General features: G+C 34.4%; 1 protein-coding gene across 2 annotated transcripts in view; it reads right to left on the reverse strand.

Annotated features, from left to right (window-relative positions):
* Window positions 1-332: 332 nt before the first annotated feature.
* LOC132722880 (vacuolar protein sorting-associated protein 4B-like) overlaps window positions 333-16,825 on the reverse strand; it is a 30,678-nt gene continuing 14,185 nt past the window's right edge. Inside the window, exons 2-6 of one of the 2 annotated variants that reach the window (XM_060707464.1) lie at window positions 7,435-7,546; window positions 4,204-4,303; window positions 1,247-1,347; window positions 1,157-1,186; window positions 333-756 (exon numbers count right to left, since the gene is read on the reverse strand). In XM_060707464.1, the coding sequence (XP_060563447.1) occupies window positions 491-756; window positions 1,157-1,186; window positions 1,247-1,347; window positions 4,204-4,303; window positions 7,435-7,546 (609 nt within the window). In that variant the 3' untranslated portion in view covers window positions 333-490. Of the gene's footprint in view, window positions 757-1,156; window positions 1,348-4,203; window positions 4,304-7,434; window positions 7,547-16,825 lie in introns of both variants that reach the window. The other variant, XM_060707463.1, reaches the window with a different exon arrangement.

Consider the following 16,825-nt stretch of genomic DNA (forward strand, 5'->3'; position numbering starts at 1 on the left):
GGGGGAAACATAAAATTTTACGGACAGACATGGAATGGAATTGACAAACAGACGTATGCGCAGTTCGGAATATTCTTTAAAACTTCGTTTATGGGGACTACTGATATTGAGAGTATATAATACTTGTTTATTAAGTGTCTCATCTTTGTACACAACGTCATATAAAATACATATAAAATACATTATGAATGTATATTGCCAATCTATACGATTTATAAAAGACAAAAATGTTGAACAACTATTTACACATACAAATCTAAAAGAAACACCTTTACATATTAAACCTGTGTTCAAAGGAATTTACTAAAGAAAATTAAAATTATAATATTGGGATAACAATGTACCTTAAGTAAATATTTAATAACGGAACTCCAAAATTATGCAAAAATAATGGGTTAGACAAAACACCGTACGTATCCGTTCTATGTATTACATGTAATTACTTTAATGTCTGGCCGCAAAGGTGTGATTGAGTATGATTCCATTGTTGCTATAAAAAGTGACCAAGTGTCACAGTTACAAAAAATAAAATCACCACTGTTACAAAAGATAAAATCACCACACTTATTTCTGCTTTCGACTTCTGAAGTTTTAACTGGTAATAGTCATTTTTAATCTTATATAAATCTCTTTCCACTTTCAATTTATTCACTTCCTCTTTTAATTTATTTGTCTCTTCTTGGATCTTCTCGATTGCAGCCTCATTTTTCTTTTTTTCTGATTTTAATACACCTATCTGCAGTTGTTTTAAGTTTGCTTAAATTAAAGAAATGAATCGTGATGTTAATACTTTCAATATTGTTTGCATATAAAGTATAAAATTGCTCAAAAGGGAAAATTTAAAAGAAGATGTAAAGTCTAGTTAAGTCTTGATAAAGAACAGAGATGTGCTTTTGTATGACATAACATTTCACATAAACTTTAAGCTCGACCAAATGTTTGCGTCTTACAGATTAAATAACATACAATGGATTTTAATATGAACCTTACCGGTACTAGATGTCCTTTAAGTTCATATATGTCCAAACAATAAACCAATGCCAAAAACAACAAACTATAATAATCTCTTTGGAATAAATCAAGCAAAATGTCCATTCTATTAGGCTTATTCTCTTTTTAAATACTAAACTAACTGAAATTACTACAATATTATTACCTGACAAGACACATTCTTCTTCATCTTCACCTGACAAGACACCTTCTTCTTCATCTTCACCTGACAAGACACCTTCTTCTTCATCTTCACCTGACAAGACACCTTCTTCATCTTCACCTGACAAGACACCTTCTTCTTCATCTTCACCTGACAAGACACCTTCTTCTTCATCTTCACTTTTTGACGGTTTTCTAAATATATAAGACATAATAAAATATAATAAGTTAACCAAATAGTGCTACATTGCTATTACACCAAGTGGAATCAGTCATTTACAATACATGCTCTGTCATACCCTGAAAGTACCCTTTCGAACATAGAACAAAAGAAGTACTTTATTCTCTTAATTGTACACCATTAATTTGTGTGCACTATACGGCGATAAGCATTTGTAACTTTGAATAGAGTATGTCATCCCTTCTGTGTGTTTTTGCCATCGTCAGATGGTTCTACTATGATCCTGAACAGGGGTTCCCTTGCTAAACAAATCATAACAAAGTATTGAGAAATTGGTCAAAATTGCAACAAGCGAGGTTTTGCAAAATAGCAAGAAAAACCTTTACAAATTCATTAAGGGCCGTTTAAATCTTTTCATGATATCTCAACAACTTTAAAAATTAAGGCAACTTTACAAAAAAGATAAAATCAAAACTTTTCTCCATGTAATTTTTTCCATAACGTGTTGAAATATCAAAAGAACTTCAGAGCCGTTTTATATTTTTTTTTACAAGAGTTCAAATTAATCGGTTTTCGAAAAATAAATAAATAAAAAGATAATGACGACTAACTACGGACAAAGGGAGACCACAAAATCTCACAATGGGCAGGTTGTATTGTGAGCTTAAAAAGACGGTGTAAAACAACTTTAAAAATTAAGACTGTTTAGTAGTGTGCCCCTTGACGCTCTGTTCGAATGGATTTATATATGGGGTCTGGCAATGCTCAATGATAGGTCATTTGAAAAAGACAGTTTTATCTACAGATAACATTATATACTACATTAATAAAGCAAATAAGCTTTTACTTTAAACATACTTACAATTTACAAATTTTCCGGCATGACAAAATAGCAAGTGATATTGATTCGAATGGACCAACCAAAAGTGTATGGAGGCTATTCGTTTCCAAAAATCCACCCTTTGAAACTTGACAATTCATACTTCGGTTCTACTAAACATATTAGTAAAAATCTAATAGTCGATCCGAGAGTAACATACTGCACTGGTGTTAAGCGTTTTCATTATCTCGATTTGACAAAATGGAAGCTGGAACATGCAACTTAGATAAATTGCAAACTGTATTTACAAATGTTTAACAACAAACTGTATTTAGAAATGTACTTCGAATGCGACATGTAGAAATGTAAACGAAAGAACGTACACAACACGTTTTATATCCATACATCATGACGTTGAGAATGTAACTGCATCAGTTACCGCTCTCGGATTGACAACACCACAATTTCCTTTTACATTCTAACGCGATTAACATTTGTAAACGATTTTGCAACTTCCATATATGGCATTATTACGGAAATAGACGAAAATTAAAAGGCGGAGCCAATTTTCACAAGAGCAGAAGAAAAGAGAGGCAACTCTTAATGTACAGTAATAATGAGTCAAACATATGTCAATTATAGTCTCTGATTTGTTAAAACGTATTCTAGCACAGGATATTCAAGTAATACAAAAGTGGTTAAGAAATATTGCAACGGTACGAATTGTTGAATTCGTTCACAGAAGTATTCTTACTAATTTGTTTTACATTCAACAGTCAGTACTGAACAGTAATTATGTGCCTTTTTTCTTTGAAGGACTATAATGGGTGATAGAAAAACCCAAAATTTTGATCAATACTAGTGTATGCAAAGTTTACTTTTGATAATTTCGTGGTATAACCAAAAAAACTTGTGAATTTGTCCCATCTTAATGTTGAAATAAATATTCAGTGTATCCTAGCATCTCTGTATACATCCATTGGGAGATGTTTTGAGAGTCATATGATGTGATTTATAAGGTGGCACAGAGGTGACATTTGTGCGTTTTATCTATCTCATGCGCACGAGATACTATGCCGTGCCCACGAGATAATTATGTTTTGCGCACGAGATAATTAACTTACCAGATTACACTATTTATATGAATTTTCCTAGTTAACTAAAATATGCCACAGTATAGTATCTCGTGCGCACGGCATAATTATTTCATAGCCACGATTTAGAAACTAATGATCACGACATAACATATTGTGTGCACAACTTAATTATCATGTGGCTACGACTTAGTAGCTCTTGGCCACGACATAGTATCTCGTGCGCACGTCTGTGCTTAGATATAGCCTTTTATTATTAAATATATGTAAACTAATGTAGCTTAAGGTCTTCAGCGAACCCCTTTTTATGCATTTTACTAAATCCATTACAGATGTTTTACCTTGAAATGTGTGTTTAACGATAACAACGCTGATTCGTGTTCTTGTTTTCTCAGACCGCAAAAGGAGAACCAGTCGCTGGCGATGAATTCCGAAAATGTGCGGATTTGCGATGACTTAGTGGGCGGTGAAATAGGCGGAGCATATTTATCTCTTATTGCAAAACGTGTACAGCTGGATTATGTTGATCCAAATCATAATGGTTGGACAATGTAAAGCTTCTGTTTTGTCGGCGTATGCACGAACAATGAGTATTCCGCATGCTAGATGAACACTTGGTATTGCTACTCTCAGAAAACAGTTATAATGTTTTGTCGTTTAACAAAATGTATTTTGTTGAAATTCATGTTTACTATGTTAAACCGGCAAACTCAATCCAAAAATGCAAACTGGATTTTTATATACAAACAAATACAAGTGTACATCTCAGATCAACTAGACTGGATTTTTGGCACAAATAGCCTCCATAAAAATAAAGCAAATGACGCAATTGTCATGGTATTGAAAACAATATGATCGTCCTAAATTCTTACTCTTAAAGAATAATTTCAAAATTTTAAAGCTGCCTTAAATAATATGAACAATATTTTTGTAATAATAACATAAATGAATTTTACTTCTTGGAGTTGAGGTAGTTTCTCAGCTTATCAGCTCTATCTTGGTATTGCATACACTTTGCTCTTATACACTCTTTTGCTCTATCACTCTGTGCTTCATCTAACAAAATAATTAATTAACCAGTTTAGTTTTTACATTTTTGTATGGGTTGGTTTGGTTTCACTTCGCACCGACACAGTAGAGGTCATTTGGAGATTTTCTGTAAGTTAGTTGGATAGCTTCCTTACATGAAAGAAACCCAATCTCTCGATCATTTTCCTGCCATCCCTAACGGAATTCGGACTCTCAATGGTGAAGGGCAAGTGGTTTGTAGTCAACGTTCTTAACATTATCAACCACACCTGATTAACCACATATGATTTACATTGATTAAGGAGATATTTATGTTCTATGGACACATAATAAAAACAATTACTAACAGAAACAAGCAATTATCATAGTATTGCAAGCAACCCATAAGTCCCCTACCGGTTAGAACCCCAGCAACATTCTGAAGGGCCATTGGCCATTCACTAATGTTTCAATTGTTCTCTATTTTAAGTAAATTTGTTGGAAAAGTTCTTTAAAAGTGATCACAGGAAACAGTTTTTATGAACAGACAAACAGACGGACTGAAGGACACTCTAAAGTTAATTTTTTAAACATCCCTGTTACCAAAATATAACATTTTTTAAAGCAAAAGAGGAGATAACTCTTGAAATAAAGATGCAAGATACATGATGTGAGTGTTAGCCAAGAAGAAATAGTAATGAAGCTGTTCATAAGGAATGTTTATTTTGAATTTGAAGTAAAAGAAAGTTAAACAAATGAATAAGAAAATACAAAGTTTAAGGAGGAGATAATTATTGAAATATGGATAGTAGATTTATAAACCTTGTCATTTTATTATGATGTGGGAGTTTGAAGTATATCCTATAAGTAATGAAGAAGTTGGAGTAAAATATACCAATTACGAATAAAATCTCAGTTCAAGGGGGACATAATTCTAGAAATAGTCTTGCTTAAGTATTTAACCTTCTGACAAATGAATTGAGTGATAATAAGAAATATATGAAGTTTGAAGAAGATACATTAAGAAATAAAGAAGTTATTAAAGAAAATACATTTTTTCATGAAAATTCTAAGTTCAAGGGAGGCAATTCTGATAATTTTTGTGCTAGAAATGGAAACCTTGTCACATATGATGTGGTTGATGACCAGAAACTTCTATTTGAAGTTTGAAATAAATACCTTAAGAAATAAAGAACTTCTGGTGAAAAAGCCTAAAAACTAGAATCAGAAATCTTGACGAGGTTGCCGACGTTTGTTAGGTATGACAGCTCTAAATATACTCCCTATAGTCAAGATTAAAATGATGTGTATAATTTGTGAATAATTTCCCTACTACCATCTATCCATGTTTTAAGTTTCATTTAAAATTTTAGCTCTTTTTGACTAATCATAAATATTGTTATATTTACCATGTTTTAAGCCAATTTGTTGCCATGGCAACCAGTTTTTTTCAAAATAAGAAGAAAAGAAAAAGAAATGCATAATCTCCAGACTGCCATCTACCCATATTTCAAGTTTCATAAAAATATTTCAGTACTTTTGTATTATCACTAGATCCAGTTTATGTGTTAAATTTGCCCTATTTTCAGTCTATTTGTTGCCATAGCATCCAGAATTTTCAACATAGGAAGAAAAAAGAATAACGTGCATAATCTCCATATTGCCATCTATCCATGTATCAAGTTTCATAAAAATATTTTCAGTACTTTTTGCGTGATCGCGGGATCCAGTTTTGTGGACTGACGGACGGACTGACGGACCGGTAGGGGACTAAAAATTTTTAAACCAACTCGTTGTTAATTGTATACGTAAATAAGGACTTCACACAGCAAACTTCGTGTCAGAACAGTGCTTTACCCTCTAACACTCAGAAGCATACACCCTATTAAGAGACATTCAAACAAAAAAACAAAAATTCAATCTGAAATCAATAATGAAAGGTTTATACTGTAAGTAATTACAGATTTTCATATCTTAGCTTGTATAATTGCAGAGTTCATGAAATTATTAAACATGTAGACATTTACCTTCAAAGTTGTTAAAAGTCAGTCTTTATGAAATATCACTTACTTTGTTACTTAATCTCATGTATTTACTGATTTCTTGGTTACATTTATACAAATTCATGGAGGCTGACATTTTTGTTGTTGTTGTTGTTGTTGTTTTTGGTGACTCTGCGATTTTTACGTTTATGTGATAATTACTCATTATAGGACTGAGTTAACCATTAGAAAATATACCTCAATATTATTTTGTCTCAGAAACGCTTCACGGTCACTTGAAATTATGAATTATTGTTATATTTTACGATTCTGCTTTTGAATAGCAAAGCTCCATTTCGAGCGTCTTTAACTCAGCCATATTTCGATGATTTTATGAAGATCAGCCACTTTTTGTCATAGTGTTGTATATCAAAATGATTGTTATTGTACCAATTGTATTTTATAAGTTTTACATGTAAATTACTTACTATTGATGAGTAAAAGTCAATATGTCATGAGTGGAGTCTCAGAAAATAAACGGTAGCTTGTAATTTCTGCCGTTTACCGTTCATTGATTTCATTGGCTAACGGTCTCCGGACAGTAGTTCATTGTTTAAAAAGGTCACACCCCTCTTTCTGAGACTCCATCCATTGGTTGTTTTAGATAACGTGGACACAGACCAAAGTTAAAAAAACGGGCGGTGACCAGATACATTTAGTTGCGTACTGTACGGTTCTTTGGCCGGCAATATTTGAAAAGTCAAAGAGTATTTATACTTGATAGTATAAAGTAAGTCCGTCTTATCATCCGTCCATTATGTCCGTTTTATTAGTATTCGAGTTGTGTCCACTGGTATTAATATCGGATATGAATCTATTGACATTAATCCGTTAATAAATTATCGTCTGCAACATTATACTGTATAGATTTATTTAGATGCTGAACGTTATTTATAATCATAGACAACATCTTCGTATAATAATAGATTTTTATGAACTGTTCAAACAATAAAACTATTGTTAACTTTAAAACTCTTCTTTGTAATTCTGACTACCACCGGCTATTACAATATACTGTTCAAAGCTCGTAGTGGCTCTTGTAAACGAAACCGTTCCGAAAGGGGTGATTAAACATTAGTGATAGCCCCAGCAATCTCTGATGCAAAACGTAAAGATCAAAATCATATTTCTACTCACTTTTGATTGCATAAAGGAAATACTCTACTCCATGCTCATACAGCTTTAAGGCTTCGTCATAATTTTTCTTTTTATCTTCTTCTGTCGCATTTGTTACAAGCTCAATAGCTTTCTATAATTTGAAGAAAAAAAAATTTGATGATAGAAAATGAAAGTTTCACACATACTAGTAATAGAGAATAAAAAAGTATGTATTTTATTCCATAGCTTTTTGGGCCATCGTACATGTATATATAAATATATTTGAATTGTAAACATCTATGTGGAAATCGAATATGAGTATCCTCTGACTTCACTTTAGGGGGGAGTAGTATCGAAAACGATGTATACGGTAGAAGTTTCCAAAATGTAAAAACAATTGATGAACAAACCATTTTTGAATAAGGAGTGTTATTGAGATTATCTTTAAGTGTCTGCAAACTACAAAAGATACCGTGTCACCACTTAATACCTTACATTCCTTGTATCTAACTATTCGATATGAATATTCTAACTAAAGTTCAATAGAATACTCTATTAATATTAACTTAAGAATTTAACTGAAATTTAAAATTTTTAATTTTAGATTTTGTTCATTCGATGTCGTACCAATAATTTATATTAACATAGCTATGACCGAAACGAGTAACACGGTAAGTAAATGGACCATACTATTTTATGCTAAATTAGTTTATAAGAAATGAATACGCACATACGGTTGCTATGACATTATTATGATTATACTTTAATCAGAATAATAAATATTTCCAGGTATATATTTTTAAGACGATTTAAGAGAATGGCATGATTACAGTTATGAAGACGACTTTTTTCCCTTCGATATCATATTAACTACAATAATGCATTTAAAACTTCATTGTTTTGAAATTCGGTATATCTTAGACATTTGCCAATTTAAATGTGTCAGGAATCTATTACGTTTTGACACAGGTACTTTTTAGAAGATAATCAGCGTTACTTTGATGCATCATTCACGAAGTCGGTTTTACCTCGAAAAAAATTGTTTCAGGCACATTCTATTGTAAATATGACACAACAGTTTGGCAATTTTTTCAGGCATACCGAATATGAAAAATTTATTATTTACGTTATTGTATTTAACTTAAGGATGACACACAAAAGTCAGATACACGTACAAAAACCTAGCCAGGCGTCATTCTAATGAATGATTTTGACAAATAAAAATATTCCTGAGAATATATTTCCCTTAACAACATCACCTTCGATTTACTGTACATGGATTAAAATCGACAAAAACAAAAAAACTGTTTTTGGTATAAGCCGTTGGGTGCATGACGACCGACTAATCGTGTATTTTATAACCCTCGCACAAAATTTCAGACCATTTATTCACAGTAAATATCATCCATATAATGTATACAATTTCAATTGTATCAAATACAGTCGACTCCACTTATAACGAACTTGCTTATAACGAAATATCGTAAATAGCGAACTAAATCAGAAATCCCCTGCGGATTCCTTCTTTATTTTATAAAAAAAACACATCGCTTATTGCGTACTCGCTTATAACGAATTTTCGGCTATAGCGAACAACTTTTTCAAGCCCAAAACGGCGAAAAACACATAAATTTTCTCGGTTTAAACAAACTGTTATAATTGAAATATCGGGATTCACTCGAATAAAGATCAGTACATAAATACTGCTATCCGATAATCATTCAATCGAGTTATTGCATAGTTAAGTTATGGCTTCAGGGAAGGAAAAGTTTTGATAAAATATTCGCACAACATAATTATCTACTTGTTTTTCGCAGCCTCGTAATACCCGATTATTACAAAATTAACGATTCTCTGTATGCATATTAACCAAATGATAACAAACAAATAGCAAATTAATTCAAATGGTAATCATTTTATGGACATGTCCTACATGTCTAAATACATGTACATAATATATATTGTTTAATAAAATGTCCCGAATATATGTATTATAAGAGTTAGATTTTGTGGGAAGGGCTGTTGCTAATGTTGTTATAACTTGTACTACAAGTCTTGTAGCCCAACCCGTTTGCTCTATACTTATATATATACATTTGTTTTTTGTGTTATTCATATCTTACATGTTTGATATAGTTGCAATAAAATATTATTAAACTAATCTAAATAAAACTACCGCTGCCGTAAAAAACGATTACACTGGTGACAGATATGTCTTTTTCCTGGCTAATTTGTCCACATAACAATTCAGCATGTATTTGCTTCTTCGCTTTTAGCGAACTTCGGACATAACGAACGATATTTAAATGTCCCATTGAATTCGTTTATAAGCGGAGTCGACGTATTTAACAAATATTATATTTAGTATTATAACAACCCTGTCTCGTATCTAAATTTTCAAATTATATATAAAAAATAAGGTGTGGTCAAGTACAGAACCCAAGGCTGAATGGTTACAACTAACCAAACACGAAAACTTCGTGACTAAGTCTTGCCTTCTGGGTGCCCTACTTGAGTGTGTCGGGGGCCGCGTCCTGTGAACGTTGCCTTTGCCTTGTATCTTTATTCTTGTTTTATTAATTCAGCTGAAGGACGAATTTAACCCTATAACCGAGTTTTACACTGATTTTATGCTAGAGAAGAGGATGATCCCTCTCTTTGAAGATTTCACTACATGCAGCGTGTTTTCCAAATTTGTAAATTGGTTTATTTGTAGACAGTTTAAGACTTAATACCGTGTGTTTGACCCGTGACTATCAATGACAGCTTGACAGCGCCTTCTTATACTCCCTTTAAGGTTTCTGATCGTTCTAACGGGTGTGGCTGCCCATTCTTAGACCATCATGGCTCCATGCTCATGGATGGTTCTGGGTTGCAGCTGACGAGCTGAAATTCTAACCTGCAGCTCATTCCTATTGAATTTAAGTCAGGTGAACGAGCTGACCAGTCCATGCGCTCAATAGACTCCCTCTCTAGGTAGTCCTGGACCTATGGGGGCGAGCATTATCTTCCATTAAAATGAACTGATCGCTACTAGCTCCAGCATACAACCTTACCTGGTCATCTAAGATGTCACCTATGTATCGCTGACCTGTCAATGTGCCTCTTTTTACCACAACCAGGTCGGTTCGTCAATCCCAGCTGATGCCTCCCCACACCATAACTGACCAACCTCCGAGGTAGTCATGCTCAGAAATATTTGCAGCCTGAAACCGTTCACCTCGTCCAGACTCTAGCACGCATATCTGTGAAGGCTACGCAGAACATGGACTCATCAGTGAACATAACGTACATGTATTACGTTTTGACACAGGTACTTTTTAGAAGATAATCAGCGTTACTTTGATGCATCATTCACGAAGTCGGTTTTACCTCGAAAAAAATTGTTTCAGGCACATTCTATTGTAAATATGACACAACAGTTTGGCAATTTTTTCAGGCATACCGAATATGAAAAATTTATTATTTACGTTATTGTATTTAACTTAAGGATGACACACAAAAGTCAGATACACGTACAAAAACCTAGCCAGGCGTCATTCTAATGAATGATTTTGACAAATAAAAATATTCCTGAGAATATATTTCCCTTAACAACATCACCTTCGATTTACTGTACATGGATTAAAATCGACAAAAAACAAAAAAACTGTTTTTGGTATAAGCCGTTGGGTGCATGACGACCGACTAATCGTGTATTTTATAACCCTCGCACAAAATTTCAGACCATTTATTCACAGTAAATATCATCCATATAATGTATACAATTTCAATTGTATCAAATACAGTCGACTCCACTTATAACGAACTTGCTTATAACGAAATATCGTAAATAGCGAACTAAATCAGAAATCCCCTGCGGATTCCTTCTTTATTTTATAAAAAAAACACATCGCTTATTGCGTACTCGCTTATAACGAATTTTCGGCTATAGCGAACAACTTTTTCAAGCCCAAAACGGCGAAAAACACATAAATTTTCTCGGTTTAAACAAACTGTTATAATTGAAATATCGGGATTCACTCGAATAAAGATCAGTACATAAATACTGCTATCCGATAATCATTCAATCGAGTTATTGCATAGTTAAGTTATGGCTTCAGGGAAGGAAAAGTTTTGATAAAATATTCGCACAACATAATTATCTACTTGTTTTTCGCAGCCTCGTAATACCCGATTATTACAAAATTATCGATTCTCTGTATGCTTTTTAACCAAATGATAACAAACAAATAGCAAATTAATTCAAATGGTAATCATTTTATGGACATGTCCTACATGTCTAAATACATGTACATAATATATATTGTTTAATAAAATGTCCCGAATATATGTATTATAAGAGTTAGATTTTGTGGGAAGGGCTGTTGCTAATGTCAATGAATGTTGTTATAACTTGTACTACAAGTCTTGTAGCCCAACCCGTTTGCTCTATACTTATATATACATTTGTTTTTGTGTTATTCATATCTTACATGTTTGATATAGTTGCTAATGTTGTAATAACTTGTACTACAAGTCTTGTAGCCCAACCCGTTTGCTCTATACTTATATATACATTTGTTTTTGTGTTATTCATATCTTACATGTTTGATATAGTTGCAATAAAATATTATTAAACTAATCTAAATAAAACTACCGCTGCCGTAAAAAACGATTACACTGGTGACAGATATGTCTTTTTCCTGGCTAATTTGTCCACATAACAAGTCAGCATGTATTTGCTTCTTCGCTTTTAGCGAACTTCGGACATAACGAACGATATTTAAATGTCCCATTGAATTCGTTATAAGCGGAGTCGACGTATTTAACAAATATTATATTTAGTATTATAACAACCCTGTCTCGTATCTAAATTTTCAAATTATATATAAAAAATAAGGTGTGGTCAAGTACAGAACCCAAGGCTGAATGGTTACAACTAACCAAACACGAAAACTTCGTGACTAAGTCTTGCCTTCTGGGTGCCCTACTTGAGTGTGTCGGGGGCCGCGTCCTGTGAACGTTGCCTTTGCCTTGCATCTTTATTCTTGTTTTATTAATTCAGCTGAAGGACGAATTTAACCCTATAACCGAGTTTTACACTGATTTTATGCTAGAGAAGAGGATGATCCCTCTCTTTGAAGATTTCACTACATGCAGCGTGTTTTTCCAAATTTGTAAATTGGTTTATTTGTAGACAGTTTAAGACTTAATACCGTGTGTTTGACCCGTGACTATCAATGACAGCTTGGCAGCGCCTTCTTATACTCCCTTTAAGGTTTCTGATCGTTCTAACGGGTGTGGCTGCCCATTCTTAGACCATCATGGCTCCATGCTCATGGATGGTTCTGGGTTGCAGCTGACGAGCTGAAATTCTAACATGCAGCTCATTCCTATTGAATTTAAGTCAGGTGAACGAGCTGACCAGTCCATGCGCTCAATAGACTCCCTCTCTAGGTAGTCCTGGACCTATGGGGGCGAGCATTATCTTCCATTAAAATGAACTGATCGCTACTAGCTCCAGCATACAACCTTACCTGGTCGTCTAAGATGTCACCTATGTATCGCTGACCTGTCAATGTGCCTCTTTTTACCACAACCAGGTCGGTTCGTCAATCCCAGCTGATGCCTCCCCACACCATAACTGACCAACCTCCGAGGTAGTCATGCTCAGAAATATTTGCAGCCTGAAACCGTTCACCTCGTCCAGACTCTAGCACGCATATCTGTGAAGGCTACGCAGAACATGGACTCATCAGTGAACATAACGTACATGTATTACGTTTTGACACAGGTACTTTTTAGAAGATAATCAGCGTTACTTTGATGCATCATTCACGAAGTCGGTTTTACCTCGAAAAAAATTGTTTCAGGCACATTCTATTGTAAATATGACACAACAGTTTGGCAATTTTTTCAGGCATACCGAATATGAAAAATTTATTATTTACGTTATTGTATTTAACTTAAGGATGACACACAAAAGTCAGATACACGTACAAAAACCTAGCCAGGCGTCATTCTAATGAATGATTTTGACAAATAAAATATTCCTGAGAATATATTTCCCTTAACAACATCACCTTCGATTTACTGTACATGGATTAAAATCGACAAAAACAAAAAAACTGTTTTTGGTATAAGCCGTTGGGTGCATGACGACCGACTAATCGTGTATTTTATAACCCTCGCACAAAATTTCAGACCATTTATTCACAGTAAATATCATCCATATAATGTATACAATTTCAATTATATCAAATACAGTCGACTCCACTTATAACGAACTCGCTTATAACGAAATATCGTAAATAGCGAACTAAATCAGAAATCCCCTGCGGATTCCTTCTTTATTTTATAAAAAAAACACATCGCTTATTGCGTACTCGCTTATAACGAATTTTCGGCTATAGCGAACAACTTTTTCAAGCCCAAAACGGCGAAAAACACATAAATTTTCTCGGTTTAAACAAACTGTTATAATTGAAATATCGGGATTCACTCGAATAAAGATCAGTACATAAATACTGCTATCCGATAATCATTCAATCGAGTTATTGCATAGTTAAGTTATGGCTTCAGGGAAGGAAAAGTTTTGATAAAATATTCGCACAACATAATTATCTACTTGTTTTTCGCAGCCTCGTAATACCCGATTATTACAAAATTATCGATTCTCTGTATGCATATTAACCAAATGATAACAAACAAATAGCAAATTAATTCAAATGGTAATCATTTTATGGACATGTCCTACATGTCTAAATACATGTACATAATATATATTGTTTAATAAAATGTCCCGAATATATGTATTATAAGAGTTAGATTTTGTGGGAAGGGCTGTTGCTAATGTTGTTATAACTTGTACTACAAGTCTTGTAGCCCAACCCGTTTGCTCTATACTTATATATACATTTGTTTTTGTGTTATTCATATCTTACATGTTTGATATAGTTGCAATAAAATATTATTAAACTAATCTAAATAAAACTACCGCTGCCGTAAAAAACGATTACACTGGTGACAGATATGTCTTTTTCCTGGCTAATTTGTCCACATAACAAGTCAGCATGTATTTGCTTCTTCGCTTTTAGCGAACTTCGGACATAACGAACGATATTTAAATGTCCCATTGAATTCGTTATAAGCGGAGTCGACGTATTTAACAAATATTATATTTAGTATTATAACAACCCTGTCTCGTATCTAAATTTTCAAATTATATATAAAAAATAAGGTGTGGTCAAGTACAGAACCCAAGGCTGAATGGTTACAACTAACCAACACGAAAACTTCGTGACTAAGTCTTGCCTTCTGGGTGCCCTACTTGAGTGTGTCGGGGGCCGCGTCCTGTGAACGTTGCCTTTGCCTTGTATCTTTATTCTTGTTTTATTAATTCAGCTGAAGGACGAATTTAACCCTATAACCGAGTTTTACACTGATTTTATGCTAGAGAAGAGGATGATCCCTCTCTTTGAAGATTTCACTACATGCAGCGTGTTTTCCAAATTTGTAAATTGGTTTATTTGTAGACAGTTTAAGACTTAATACCGTGTGTTTGACCCGTGACTATCAATGACAGCTTGGCAGCGCCTTCTTATACTCCCTTTAAGGTTTCTGATCGTTCTAACGGGTGTGGCTGCCCATTCTTAGACCATCATGGCTCCATGCTCATGGATGGTTCTGGGTTGCAGCTGACGAGCTGAAATTCTAACATGCAGCTCATTCCTATTGAATTTAAGTCAGGTGAACGAGCTGACCAGTCCATGCGCTCAATAGACTCCCTCTCTAGGTAGTCCTGGACCTATGGGGGCGAGCATTATCTTCCATTAAAATGAACTGATCGCTACTAGCTCCAGCATACAACCTTACCTGGTCGTCTAAGATGTCACCTATGTATCGCTGACCTGTCAATGTGCCTCTTTTTACCACAACCAGGTCGGTTCGTCAATCCCAGCTGATGCCTCCCCACACCATAACTGACCAACCTCCGAGGTAGTCATGCTCAGAAATATTTGCAGCCTGAAACCGTTCACCTCGTCCAGACTCTAGCACGCATATCTGTGAAGGCTACGCAGAACATGGACTCATCAGTGAACATAACGTGTCTCCAGTGTTGCATGATCCATCGTGTATGCTCCATGCTCCATTGCAAACGGGCCTGGTGATGTCGATGCGTCAAGGGGATACGTATGCAAGGTCTTCTCAACTGCAAATTACCTTATTACAGCCTTCAAAATACCGTTTGCGTGAAAACAAGGACACCCGTAGCGTTAACAAGGTTATTTCGAAGAGAAGGTACTGTCGAAAATCTTGCACGACATGCCTGAACGACCAAAAACCGATCCTGAGCTGATGTGCCGACCTCCAGCATGCCTCCTGGCGGGTGTACCATGTAGCCGGTATCTCTCGCAGCTCTGGTGATGACAATGTGGTGTATACCAGGGCTGCACCAACCTGGTGGAAGGATGCCCCTGCTGCATAAACCTATACAGCCCTCCATAGCTCTGCTTCTCTAATGTTACCATTCGCCATATCGAAGTGACAGAGATGTAAGAAATGTAAGCCACTAAATGACAATAAGCCGGTAACGTCGCCGTATTACATAAGACATGTGATATTCTACACCCCATAAAAACGGGGACGGCTGTTTTGCGAGCCGTTTTTGCTCAATACAGTGTAGAGCGTTTTTGCAAACTCCGCCCAATCGGTAATGAAGCGCGGAAGAAAATGATAGAATAAACTATATTCTCACAGTGTAGAAAAATCGAAGCACATTATTAGTCCTGTTAGTTAAGATAACCTTATACTTGAAAATTTGGATCAATCACAAATTTGTTTGCATTTTTGGATTGTTTAAAACAATAAATTTGCGAACTATTTTCAAACAAAATATCTTTGCTATTTAGACAAACCATTATTTTATTACCTCCGCTATGAAGAGTTCTGAAATTGAACATTTAGGGGCGTGAGTTCAAAATTTAGAAGCGTCTATTTTTTCTTTTTCTTTTTAAACATTATTTATGTATCTCTCACATCTGTTTTGGAAAGAAAAAAGTGTTTAATTTTAGTAATATATATATATAAAGGGAGATAATTAAATTCAATACAGTTATATTTATTGGGTAAATAATGTTATAGCAACTGAGGAGTGAAATCCGTTTTTGCACAAGCTTAATATGATTTCATTTAAGAGTCCAACCCGTGTTTGAACACACATGTTTACCGAAAATAGATTCTATATAAGACTGAAACACATTTGTGTACATTCATAAATACCTTAATTAGATCCAGTTGAAAGGTGTAACCCAATTTGTACACAACTTTATATACTTGATAAATACAATATAAAGGGCAACCTGTCTTTTGCACAGGCATAAATACTGTATGTGTGTGGCAGCAGTTGCCCGTACTTCACTTCAGTGTTGTCATGTTTTTCTGGACC

This window comes from Ruditapes philippinarum, unplaced genomic scaffold (assembly GCF_026571515.1).
Source record: "Ruditapes philippinarum isolate M1 unplaced genomic scaffold, ASM2657151v2 ctg2366_1_1_1_1, whole genome shotgun sequence".
NCBI lineage: Eukaryota > Metazoa > Mollusca > Bivalvia > Venerida > Veneridae > Ruditapes > Ruditapes philippinarum.